Here is a 12,403-nt window from a genome sequence, read left to right as displayed (position 1 = left end):
GGGGCACACTGGCGGCAATTGATGGGGCACACTGGCGGCAATTGATGGGGCACACTGGCGGCAATTGATGGGGCACACTGGCGGCGTTTTGATGGGGCACACTGGCGGCGTTTTGATGAGGCACACTGGCGGCATTTTGATGAGGCACACTGGCGGCGTTTTGATGGGGCACACTGGCGGCAATTGATGGAGCACACTGGCGGCAATTGATGGGGCACACTGGCGGCAATTGATGGGGCACACTGGCGGCAATTGATGGGGCACACTGGCGGCAATTGATGGGGCACACTGGCGGCAATTGATGGGGCACACTGGCGGCGTTTTGATGAGGCACACTGGCGGCGTTTTGATGGGGCACACTGGCGGCGTTTTGATGGGGCACAGTGGCTGCGTTTTGATGGGCACAGTGGTTGCGTTTTGATGGCCACAGGGGTTGCGTTTTGATGGGCACAGTGGTGGCAATTGATGGGCACAGTGGCTGCGTTTGATGGGCACAGTGAAGCTTCAATTGATGTTTGTTTTTTTTTTTTCCGTTTGCGCACCCCCAAAAATTTGGAGCACCAGCCGCCACTACCTGCTGCCACACATAATTCTAGATCCTGTCTTCTTGCATCTACACTTCCCAGCAACTACAGCAGTTTTTTTTTTTCAACCTTTTTTTTTTTTTTTTTTTTTTTTTTTAGTCACGGCACCCCTTTCTTGAGGCACCCCATTCTAAAATGGGAAAAAATTAGATAGTTTTACGTAATGCAGCAACATCCACACATGTAGGACACCCAGCATTAGAGGTGGTTTATTCCTGCAAAGCAATATACCTCTGCACACCGTTACCGACTAGTATTCCAGTGTTTCTCTTCCCCCTCAGTTTATCTCTATCACTAAGCTAACGTTGACCCCAGTGATGACGGAGAGGGGCAAACAAGGTTGCTGTGCTGGGATTCGATGTCTTCCTTATCAACCAATTATGTAATTGGTTGTTAGGATGCCAGCGGCTGGCCCGCACAATAGCCAGTGCTGTAATGGTGAACCATAAAAACCTTTGGCTTTGTGAAACAAAATGGCAGGCTTGATCCACCCATTCGCTTGTACACAATGTTTGGGCATTTTGGGGAAATTTTTAGGTACTTTACCAAGGCATCCCTGGGGAGTCCAGTAGGCACCCTGGTTGAAAGTGTGAACTACAGTACAAATGTTGATGGGTTGACGGGACCAAGTACAATGTGCATGGAGTCCCCTGGGGAGTTCAAAAACATTTTAATTTGCAGTGATTCTTCTTCATCTACTTATGTGATTGATTCATATCTAATCCTAGACATCTGCACAGTGCTAAATGAAAAGCTTTTTTTCATCTGGAGGCGTTAGTCCCCACCCCAAACAATTCTAATGTTTTTCTCTAAATCGCGCTGTTTTATAAATAGGCAAGATCCAATTGATAAATGGATTTCACTATGCTAGTATAGTAGTAGTAAAAAGCAGGAATATACTGCAAAAAAAAACAAAAAACTTTCGTTTATGTAATTGCACGAAGCAATGGGGTGAAATAAATGTCACCCCTTCCTAATAAATACCTGGCACTGCAGCCATTTGCAGGAACTAGGAGTGTGATTGTTGTATGAGGAAGTTACAGTATATAAAAGATTAATATTGCAGAAATGTATGCGTTTTGCTTTCTATCTTCATCTTAACGCTGGTCTTTGAATCTATCTTTCTAGGCATCAAAGACTTTATTCTCTGCTGGACAGATTTCGGGCAACTGTAGCTTCAGACACTGTTAGCCCCTTACCTTTGGTGACCTCCCACCCGCTGGACGGGGATGGTCACCCACGACTGGAAACGCTGGACCCAGATGAGGTGTGTGAACCACTGTTCTTATGGTTAATATGTTTCAGAGATGGAGTTGTTCTGTTTTATGTTCTACCTTGTGCTAAGTCAAGGACTCAGTTAAGCCTTTCTTTGTAGGACTGGTATGTGTCCCTGGTACGTTCCCAGTGTTACACACACTCGGATTCTGCACTGCTGGAAGGAGCAGAACTGGTGAACAAAATACCTCGGGCTGATCGTCTCGCCTTTATAACCAACAAGGTAAGAACAAACTGGTGTTTCACTGCAGTTTACAGCAAACGTTATTTAAAGGGTGTCATGCTGTGTGGGTAACTTCAGTTATTTGTTTTACAAGAGGACCTGTACGTTCTGGGCCAAATAGTAGCCTCCTTTAATGTTTTCTCCAGTTTCCCTTCAGGATAATTCCGCTCAACATCCTCACCTCATGGATCTATTTGATCCACTTTCTGGACCATCCTATGTGTCTGTACAGCCAGACAATTCTCTCCCTGGCATGGTGAATTTTCAATTCTGCATTGGAGCTGAGAAAGTCATTCCATCCAATGCTCTGAAATGTGTTTACAACCGGATACCAGTCTCTTTGCTTAGGGGAGGGGTCTACATTTCCCTAACTATCCAGAGGACAGCATTCAACAGAATCATGTCTCCCCATCAACATTCTGAGAAGCATCAGGTTATCTCTATAACAATGGACCCCGCTTCTGCAAGGTCACCCAGTCAAGGTGCAGTTTGACATGCATAAACCACCATGGCCTTCATAAACCACCAGAGGGATACCAGGAATCTTGCTGCTCTAAGAGAAACAAATCCTCCCCTGTGTGGAAATTCACATTCCAGCACATCTTCCATGTGGGAGTACTGGCCTCCATGTTTAACAACAAACTGAACAGATTTGTAGCCAGGAAAAGGGATCCCCTAGCCTTTACAATGGATGCCCTGGTAATTCCTTTGACTCCATTCAAGCTGAACTATGCCTTTCTTGTGTTAAAGATTCTCCCTCAACTGTGGCACAAAATAGGGGTGGAAAGGGTACATTTAATTCTCATTGCATCAAATTGGCCCAGAAGGATGTGGTATACAGACCGTCTCGGACTCCTGGCGAATGAGCATTGGTTGTTGTAATGCAGTTCCTGAAAGATTGGGGGGTAGTTGACTCTGTCATCTCCGCTACAAGGAAGGCCTACTTTTTTTGGTGCGTGGACAGACATCGGAGTCCAAGGAAATGCTAATTTTTTAATATCTTGTTGGCCTTTCTTTAGTCTGGTCTTGAACAGCATCCATCCCTGAGCACCCTTAATGGACAGGTTTTTGACCTTATCCATTCTATTTCAGAAACCCCTTGCTTCACAGTACTTAAGAGTTTTCTTCAGTGAGTTGCTCATATTATTCCCCACAATTCACCCTCCTGTGTCACCTGGTGTTCTGTGTTTTTCAGAGACCCTTCCCCTTTGAGCACATCAGATATCCTTTTGGGAGACCTTATATGCCAGATTGCCTTCCTTGTGGCCATTACATCTGTTAGGCATGTTTCTGAGCTGGAAGCTATTTCTTCTAAGCAACCAATTCTTCTATTGCACAGAAACTAGGTGGTCTTGAGACCAAGATCTTCTTTTCTACCCAGGGTGGTTTCTTCTTTCCACCTCCGTGAGGATTTTGTCCCACTTCAGAACATGCCAAAGAAATTTCCCTGCACTGCCTAGATGTTGTCAGGGTCTACTTTTTTTTTTTTTTAATCAAATCATTTTTATTTTTTATAGTTATACAAACAAAAACTATGTCAACTAAATTACTAAATATCAAAAATTATCAAATAGTATATAAAAAAAAAGAAAAAAAAAACAAGGAAAAATTAAAAAAGAAACATAAAACATAAACCAAACAAACCGTGCGCCTCTTGTATTAAAGTGGCATTCTCATATATTCACCAAATAATATGAGCATAAATACAATTTACTCATCCAATTAAGCTCCCCTAATATCAATCTTCAGACTATGATAGCTTCCTTGTTGCCAGGGTCTACTTAGTAGCTTTGACTTCTATTAACCAAATGGAGTCCCTTTTTGTACTCCCTACAGCAGGGGTAGGCAACCTCGGCCCTCCAGCTGTGGTGAAACTACAAATCCCATCATGCCTCGGGGAGTTATGCCTGTGCTTGTTAGGTTCTTGCAATCTCTCATGAGAATTGTAGTTTCAAAACAGCTGGAGGGCCGAGGTTGCCTACCCCTGCCCTACAGGCTCTCGTAGAGGATATATTTCCAGTGCTTAGGGCTTATAGAGTTGATTCTTTCCCTATGATAACTAAATCCTCCAGATCTGTTTGTGTCTCTTGGGCTTTCGAGCATCAAGCATCTGCATTTCAGATTTGCATGGCTGCCACCTGGTCTTCTGTTTTCCAGCATTTATCAGGTGGATGTTCAGGCCTAAGCTGATACAAGCTTCAGATGCAAGGTGCTTTAAGCTATCATATGAGTGTTTTTCTGGGTTTTTAACCTTTTTTTTTGTGTGCCCATTGGCAGTCCTATTTGCTATGATGTTACCTACCCCTAAGTAGAAAGCTTGGGGATGTCCCATGGTCTCTGAATACATGCACTGTTTACTGTACTGTACCATTAAGACAATGGAAATTTTGATTTGCCATATCTTGGAGTATAGTACAAAGCGCAGATAGACAAGGAGAACCGGCAACTTGCAAATCTGTATTAGTCTTTATTAGGCTACAGAATAGTGAAGATATAGGAACTGCTTACATGTTTCGGCAAATAGCCTAAAGCCCAGTACACACGAGCCAAATGTTGGGAGACAACGGCCAGTTAAGAAAAAAAAAAACTGCCAACATTCGGCCTTTGTGTCAGTCTGTCCGATAGAAGCTAGCCATTCTACTGACTTCTGTCAGAAAACCAGCATCCAACTGACTCCCGGTCAGCGCTCTCAGCCAATGGCAGAGAGCGGCTGATCGGCGTATTCTGGCGGGGGGCTGTCCCCCTGTCAGAACAGACCAGCACAGTGGGGGAGATTGCTGGACTAACCTTGCTTGGTTAGTACAGCGGCTCCAACCGGAGTGGTTGGCACGAAAAAAAACTGTAGTGTGTTACCCGGCTTTAGTCATAGCCAGTATAGTACAAAGCACAGGACCCTCCCTCCGGTTTCCTGTTGTCGCTCCATATTGCTTGCCCAAGTGGGTGGGGTTATATTAGCGTGTAGTAGGGGAAGCTCTAGCAAAGGTCCTGCCAGTGTCCAGTCACCTGAAGGTACCCTTCATATAACACATTGTCTGTATGACTACAAGCCATGTGTCCTTTACTGCAGCCCTCAAAAATTCAACTTGCTTGCTCACATTTTGCGAGTGGATATTGAGGGCTGGCAAGCTACGGCTGCCTGGGAGCGGGGGGGCGAGCACCACCAGCAGGCGGGCTGTATGGGAGTCCTTCTCCCAGCGCTTGCGGATGGAAGAGAGGAGAGCAGGCGGCCAGATCATGAGAGTGCTGGGAACATCACAGCTTTCATTTAAATTGCCATGTGTTCCCCGCACTCGCTGTCACACACAGCCCCGCCCCCTGGTACCAGGACTTTGATAGACAGATCACTCATACAATCGCGAGTGGCGTGTATCAAAGATCCCTGGGCAGGGGGCTGAGCTGTATGTGACGCCGAACAGTGGGAACACACGGCAATTGAAATGAAAGCTGTGATGTTCCTCTGTGCTCTCATCATCCAGCCGGTAATCCTCTTCCTTGCCTCTGTTCCCCAGCATGATGGACATGGGCAGGCTGCATTGGTGGACACAGGCAGGCTACATTGGTGGGCATGGATAAATTTGTTAATATTTTTTAGAACTTAAATCTAATTTAAGTGTCATTTCATGAGATAATTTATGAGGGCGTGTTTAGGGGCGGGGCAGGGTAGGGGTTGGGTGGGGCAACTTGTAGCGAGTAACCCTTAAGGCCTGGCTAGTGGCTCAGGACTTGAAATTTTGAGCCCTGCTTTACTGTACTCCAAGATAAGGAATTTACAGGTAAGTCAAAATTACCTTTTCCTGGCATAACATGCAGCTCAATAGAGATCGAAATCTTTCATCTGAGGTTTCCCACACAGGAATATTTTGTTGCAGATTTCCTTTAAATTCAACAGTTTTGATGTGCAAAAGCTAGACTGGTGATAGCTTAAACTGAGATGATGTTTTTGCTTTTATTTGTAGAAGTTTAACATGAGTATGCTAGGCCCCTGTTTGGCTTTAGGAGTGAATCAGATGATTGCGGATCAGGACAGCAGTTTCTTTGAAACAACCCAGTCTGTCCTGCTGGATCTCATCTCACAGACCGTTCAGCAACTGCCGGACACTCATCAAATCTTTCAGCCTCTGAAGCCAATGGAGAAAGACTCCTACTGGGAGAAACTAATCATAGTGTTGGGTAAGAACTTTTTTCCAAGCAGAACTAATGTAACCCTGTCACTTAAAAAATAAAAAAGCACCTCTAAAAGACACATACTACTTGCCTGTTCCGTTTCCTATTCGTAGAGTCTTTGCTCTGTTGTTTTGAAAAGGCCCAAAGGATCTTGACGTCAAGCGAATAGTCTGATGGCTTCCCTTTCTCCAATGGTTGTAATGTAGGGGCCATTATGAAGAAGCACAGAACATGTTGAAGGGCACAAGCATCTTGCACACTTGGAAGTTTTCAGATGTAAAGATCTTTCAGACAGCTTTGCACAGCAACAGGGCAAATATTTTAGGATTGGACACCAGGCTAGATAATATTTGAGCTGTTTTCTTTTATTGGTGCCTTTTTTATGATTGATATTTTATATTTTTTATTTTTTGCTACTGGATCGTTTCAAACCAACAATCTTCAGGTCATGTCAGAAAGGTGACTGTTCTGACCAGAAGCAGAATATTTTAAATTCAACTTCAGGTTGCCCTCTCAGTCCAAGAGTGTTACTAAAATTGAATCACTTTCAAGGGTTCAGAAATAGAGCAACTCCAAAAGATGAAGTGAGTTGAATTCTAGTGATTCTGAGATTGACAACCAAATTCCACTTGAGCCTGTGTTCCAAAGCCTACAGCCACCAAACTGTAACCGGATTTTTAGACCAAGCAGGGCAAATTTAAAGGGGTTATAAACCCACCGTGTTTTTTCTCTTTAATGCATCAAGGCGAAAAAACTTCTGACACTGATCAGCACCCACACAAACCCCCCACCCCCCCTTACCTGTGCCCTTCGTTCCCACGCTGTACCTCTCTGCCCGGGGTTCTCGGCTCTTGATTTGATAGCAGCGCAGCCATTGACTCCCGCTGCTGTTAATCAAATCCAGTGACGTGGGGCTGAGTCCAGCATTCTGTGTCTATAGATGCAAATGCTGGATTCGGGAGCGCACCCGTAAGGTAACCCGCCAGGGTTTACCGATGCGAGGAGGTGCCGAGAGAGCAACCGGGGGACCCCAGAAGACGATGATCGGGACCACTCTGTGCAGTTCGTACGAACTGCACAGTGGATGTAAGTATGACATGTTTGTTATTTAAAAAAAAAAATTTACAAACCCTTTAACCTCGTAACGCCAGCACCTCCTGGCCCTTTAAGAGTTTTCTGATGCCGGGAGGTGGGGTGGGGTTTCTGACCATGTAACTGCCATGATTGGCTGTCACAGAGGTCACGTGATCAGAAAGCTCCCGATCGCAAGTAGAAATCTGGAGCTTTCCATTAGCTGCCGGTAACTATGCCGGGGGCACACAGGGCGCATGCTCTTGGCACAGCTCTGTTTACACTCAGGTACACATATATGCGGCCGCTTGGCGTTAAGGTCCACACGCAGAGAGGCCGCATAAATGCGTACAGCTGGTCTGAAGCGCTTAAAGACTAAGTTCACCTTTTAAACAATGAATGCACACATTTTTGCAGGTAAACAAATGTGCATTTTTATTTTTTTTTCTGAAGCCTGTATAGCATTGCACCTTCAATTAGCAGATCATAGGTGTAATGCCAAGCTTTTGCAAAATCTCAGTATAGCTGTCTGCCCATCCCTCCTATACAGGGAGACAGTTACTGGAGAACAGGAAGAACAATAAACTGAGTGTGCTCAACAGTGCCCTCGCAGTTCATTAGAGAAATACAATCTGCTGCGGCATTCGTTCACCGATCGCTGTGAATGATGCGCTTGTGTGGGCGGAGTCCCAAAAGCCGCTTTGTTTTTCATTTGTGACAGTGGGTGCGGGATAAAGATCCCCCACCTGCTGTCATAGTGGGGGATCCCAGGGGCGCAGGCAGGTGTTCTTTGGTAACATGTTACACCCCAAATTACGGGTGTTATTACCATTACCAAAGGTGAACTTCTCCTTTAAATCTGATGATTCTGGATCAGCAATCAGTTGTTTCTCACTCATTTGTAGCAGCTGCACTGCTCTAGAACTCAGTCCGCTTATTGTATAATTCATTGATGTAAGTGGAGCTCCTCAGGGGGCTGATGACCATGGGGATGTGTAAATGCAAATAATATAGCAAAATCTAACTTATTTAAAATAACCATTGAACTTGTTATTGAATACATTTGGTATATTGATTAAAGTATACTTCAAAAATTATGAACAAGAAGCTGAATAAAAAAAATATAAATTTTTTTTTTTTTTTTTAAAGTAGTTTATTTTTAAAGAGATTGTGTGTGTTTGTATGTATGAAATAACATGGTTGCATATTCTAACAAGGATTGGTGTGTGTGTAGGCTTTTGGGAGTTTTCATTAACTTGGTAGGCCACATCACTCAAGCGCCTTACTTTTGGGAAATAGTGTGCTGGTGTTACTGCTCCCAAACATTATAATAGAACTTGGAGCAAATGGCTACATGCACAGTTTAAATACATCCTATGTATGTTTAATGGGGGTTTGTAATTCTGTACAGCCAGCCTTGTGATTTATGTACTTTTGCCACACTCTAAAGCCAAAAAGATTATGTTATGACTTCTGCTTTAGATTTACTGCTTCCTCGATCACCTCCCTGCCTATTTGTCAGATGTGATGTTGATAGATTGCCCAAAGGGGATGCTAGAGGTGGGTTGGTGGCTTAGTAAGGTGCATTGCTGAGGCAGGATATGTGTTTCACCTGCCTATGCAGTGTGGCCAAAGTGCGTATTTTTAACAATTGGAAATAAAAAAACTTTCTTTGGCTAGCAGTCAGTAAAGATGTGCAGTATGTATTTTGTGCATTTGGCAGTTTGTCTGAACTTCAACCAACATGTTGTTTTTTTTTTTTTTTTGGCTTTTTTAGCTTTGGATAGATTGGGGAAAGATTATAACTTCTGTAAAATCTTTATTGCTGTCCTCACTGGGTAGTTTCTACCCCTCTGGTTGCCCTGGTGATCATTTTCACAGAAACATAATGTAATGGGAAATTATAATTTTTGGAATTGTTACTAGAACAAATGGTAATCCGAAATCTTCTGTTGATCACACTTGTTCTGTTGACAGCTGTCTTAAAGTAGAACTTAGGGCAAAACTTTTTTTTTTTCATGGTGGAATAGAGTAAGGGAGAGTTATAACCCATGTCAGATTATTTTTCGCCATCTCTGTCCTATTGTGGAGATTTCCTTTCAGTTCCTGTTCAGCTTTGGGACAGGAAGTGAAAGGAAATCTCTCTTCAAATTAAAGGAATTTTTTAGGGACCCCCAGGTCACCTGAACTAGTGTCCCCATTGGAAGATTCCCCCTCCTATTACTTTTTTTTTTTTACTTTCACTTTCAATGATAATGGTAAACAGGACAAATTGAGGGGATGAATCTCCTTAAGGAGGGCACAGACAGAAATAAAAATTGACAGGGGCTCTAATCCCTCTCCACGTCATCCAAAACTAAAAAAAAAAAAAAGGTTTGCCTTTAGTTCTACTTTAAGCCTATTGCACACAATCAAATAATCGGATGAAAATTACTGATTTCAAAGCAATTGTACGATAATCTGATAGTTAGTACACAGCTTTTGAGAGACGATCACAACCCTTCATCAAAAATTTACATAATGAACAAACACGAAAATTTTTCTTGAACGATAAAAGATCTTATCATTTTCATTTTAATCTGTACAGTTTTCGTCCAAAAAAAAAATCAGGAGAGCAAGACTACACATGCTCGGAAACTAAAGAATACATTACATCACATTACATCACTTCCATAATTGTATGTACTGTTTTATCTCAAGGACAGGATGTGAAGGGAACACTCACCAGTGGGACTTGGAAACAAACCATAAACTGACAGGGGTCTTTACCCTTTTCTTCTCCATCCAAAACTAAAAAGAACATTTTTGACTATAAATAAATCTAAATAAATCTTAATACATGTTAAGCAAGAGCATAACAAGATTGCATAAGACCTGATAACCTGAACTAAATGCTAATCTTTGGCATTTTGTACCCTTCAGCTTTGTGTGAGGGTGCAGTACAGCCTTGGGGTTGTCTATCTGTAAGGGGAGGGTCGGTTACTTGTATGCTGCAGCTTCTGTGTATCTTTAGTAACAATGTTGTGATCTTTCTTGCAGGTGATTCTGAAGTATATTACTCCCTTGTCACCCTTTGTCGAGCGCTGGCGCAATACCTGCGATCACTCCCCAAAATACCTCAGTCTTATCACATACGGCAGGAAAATGAAGTGGACATAGTGAAGTTTGTGGTCATGTCAGTAGAGGTAAGAGAAGGCTAGGTTACAAGTACTAATCTGTAAACATTGGTGTTGGACAACAAGGCAAAACGAATGTTTGTTGTACAAAATTGGGCAGAATTTTAAAAACATTGATCTTGATTTTGTTCATTTTGGCTAGTTTTTCGGTAAATAGTTTTATTTTAACTCTCCATTCCTACAGACATGCAAATGAAAGTATCTTTTGTTTGCAGGCAGTATCCTTGCATTTTGTGCAAGAACCAATACCACTGAGTGTGGATCTTCAAGCTGTGCTGGAGTGTTGCTGTCTGACTTTACAACAGATCGGACTGTGGAATTTGCTGGCCTCTGCAGAGTATGTCACCCACGCCTGCTCCCTTATCAGCTGCATTCGCTTTATTATAGAGGCCGGTAAGTGAATTTAATGAGCTGTTTCTACTGTCTCCTGATGTGTATTTTAATGGCTTTTTGAACTGCCAATGACACTCGTGATTGACAGAGCCATGTCTTTAGGATTTCTGCATGTCGGTGGAGTTGCATTGCACTAAATTCTTTGCACTGGAAAGCCTAGCCCAATGTGTAAGCATTGTAAGTTTGGGCCAGGAGATCTGGCGCTTTCCTTTTTTTGACTAGCATGCAGTGGACATCCACCTTCAATAATCTGATATGTAGGTAGGTGACATTCACTTGTATGTTAAAGGGGAAGTCCACCCTAACACTAAAATCTTTAAATCTACTGGCATCCACAATCAAAGACTAACCCCGTAAAGAAGAAATCGTTATACATACCTTTTTTGAAGACTGTCCGTTCTCCAGCAGCGGAAGCTCTGCAGAGGAGATAGCCAACGACTGATGGGAAGTGATGTCACCTATAAAGTTACTATGGGGCTTCCGTTGTCGGCTGCCTTTTCTGCGATTTTCTTCTTTACAGGGTTAGCTAGGTTAGTCTTAGATTGTGGATGCCTGTAGATTTAGAGATTTTAATGTTAGTGTGGAGTTCCCCTTTAACCACTAGGGTACCGCCCACCATCATATGACGGCGGGACGAGGCAGCTCTTGTTCTGGGCAGACGTCATATGACGTGATCGCCCTCCCAAGCCACTAGGGGGCGCGCGTGCCCACTGCGTCGCTCGGGACCCGGTGCACGTGCCCGGCGGCCGTGATGTCCGCGGGGCTCCCGCGATTGCCGGGTAACAGAGCAGGACCGTGGATCTGTGTGTGTAAACACACAGATCCATGTCCTGTCAGAGGAGAGGAGACCGATGGTGTGTCCCTTGTACATAGGAACACCGATCGGTCACCTCCCCCAGTCAGTCCCCTTCCCCCACAGTTAGAATCACCTCCCTAGGACACACATTAAACCCCTCGATCGCTCCCTAGTGTTAACCCCTTCCCTGCCAGTCACATTTATACAGTAATCAATGCATTTTTATAGCACGGATCGCTGTATAAATGTGAATGGTCCCAAAAATGTGTCAAAAGTGTCCGATACTGCAATATCGCAGTCACAATAAAAATCGCAGATCGCCGCTATTACTAGTAAAAAATAAATTAATTAAAATGCTATAGATCTATCCCCTATTTTGTAGACACTATAACCTTTTGCGCAAACCAATCAATATATGCTTATTGCGATTTTTTTTTTTTACCAAAAATATGTAGAAGAATACGTATTGGCCTAAACTGAGGAAAAAATGTGTTTTAAAAAAAAATTGATATTTATTATAGCAAAAAGTAAAAAATATTGTGTTTTTTCAAAATTGTCGCTCTTCTTTTGTTTATAGCGCAATAAATAAAAAACCACAGAGGTGATCAAATACCACCAAAAGAAAGCTCTATTTGTGGGGAAAAAATGATAAAAATTTCATTAGGGTGCAGTGTAGCATGACCGCACAATTGTCATTCAAAGTGCGACAGCGCTGAAAACT

The 12,403-nt window shown here is 43.1% G+C and overlaps 1 protein-coding gene across 1 annotated transcript in view; it reads left to right on the top strand.

The window, feature by feature from the left end:
- HTT (huntingtin) overlaps positions 1 to 12,403 on the top strand; it is a 283,920-nt gene that overhangs the window by 202,198 nt on the left and 69,319 nt on the right. Inside the window, 5 exon segments of the mRNA XM_073610874.1 lie at positions 1,713 to 1,851; positions 1,960 to 2,082; positions 6,039 to 6,252; positions 10,357 to 10,502; positions 10,709 to 10,886. Coding sequence (XP_073466975.1) covers positions 1,713 to 1,851; positions 1,960 to 2,082; positions 6,039 to 6,252; positions 10,357 to 10,502; positions 10,709 to 10,886 — 800 coding nt within the window.

This window comes from Aquarana catesbeiana, linkage group LG01, assembly GCF_042186555.1.
Source record: "Aquarana catesbeiana isolate 2022-GZ linkage group LG01, ASM4218655v1, whole genome shotgun sequence".
Taxonomy (NCBI): Eukaryota; Metazoa; Chordata; class Amphibia; order Anura; family Ranidae; genus Aquarana; species Aquarana catesbeiana.
This window is presented reverse-complemented; position numbering and strand designations above follow the sequence as displayed.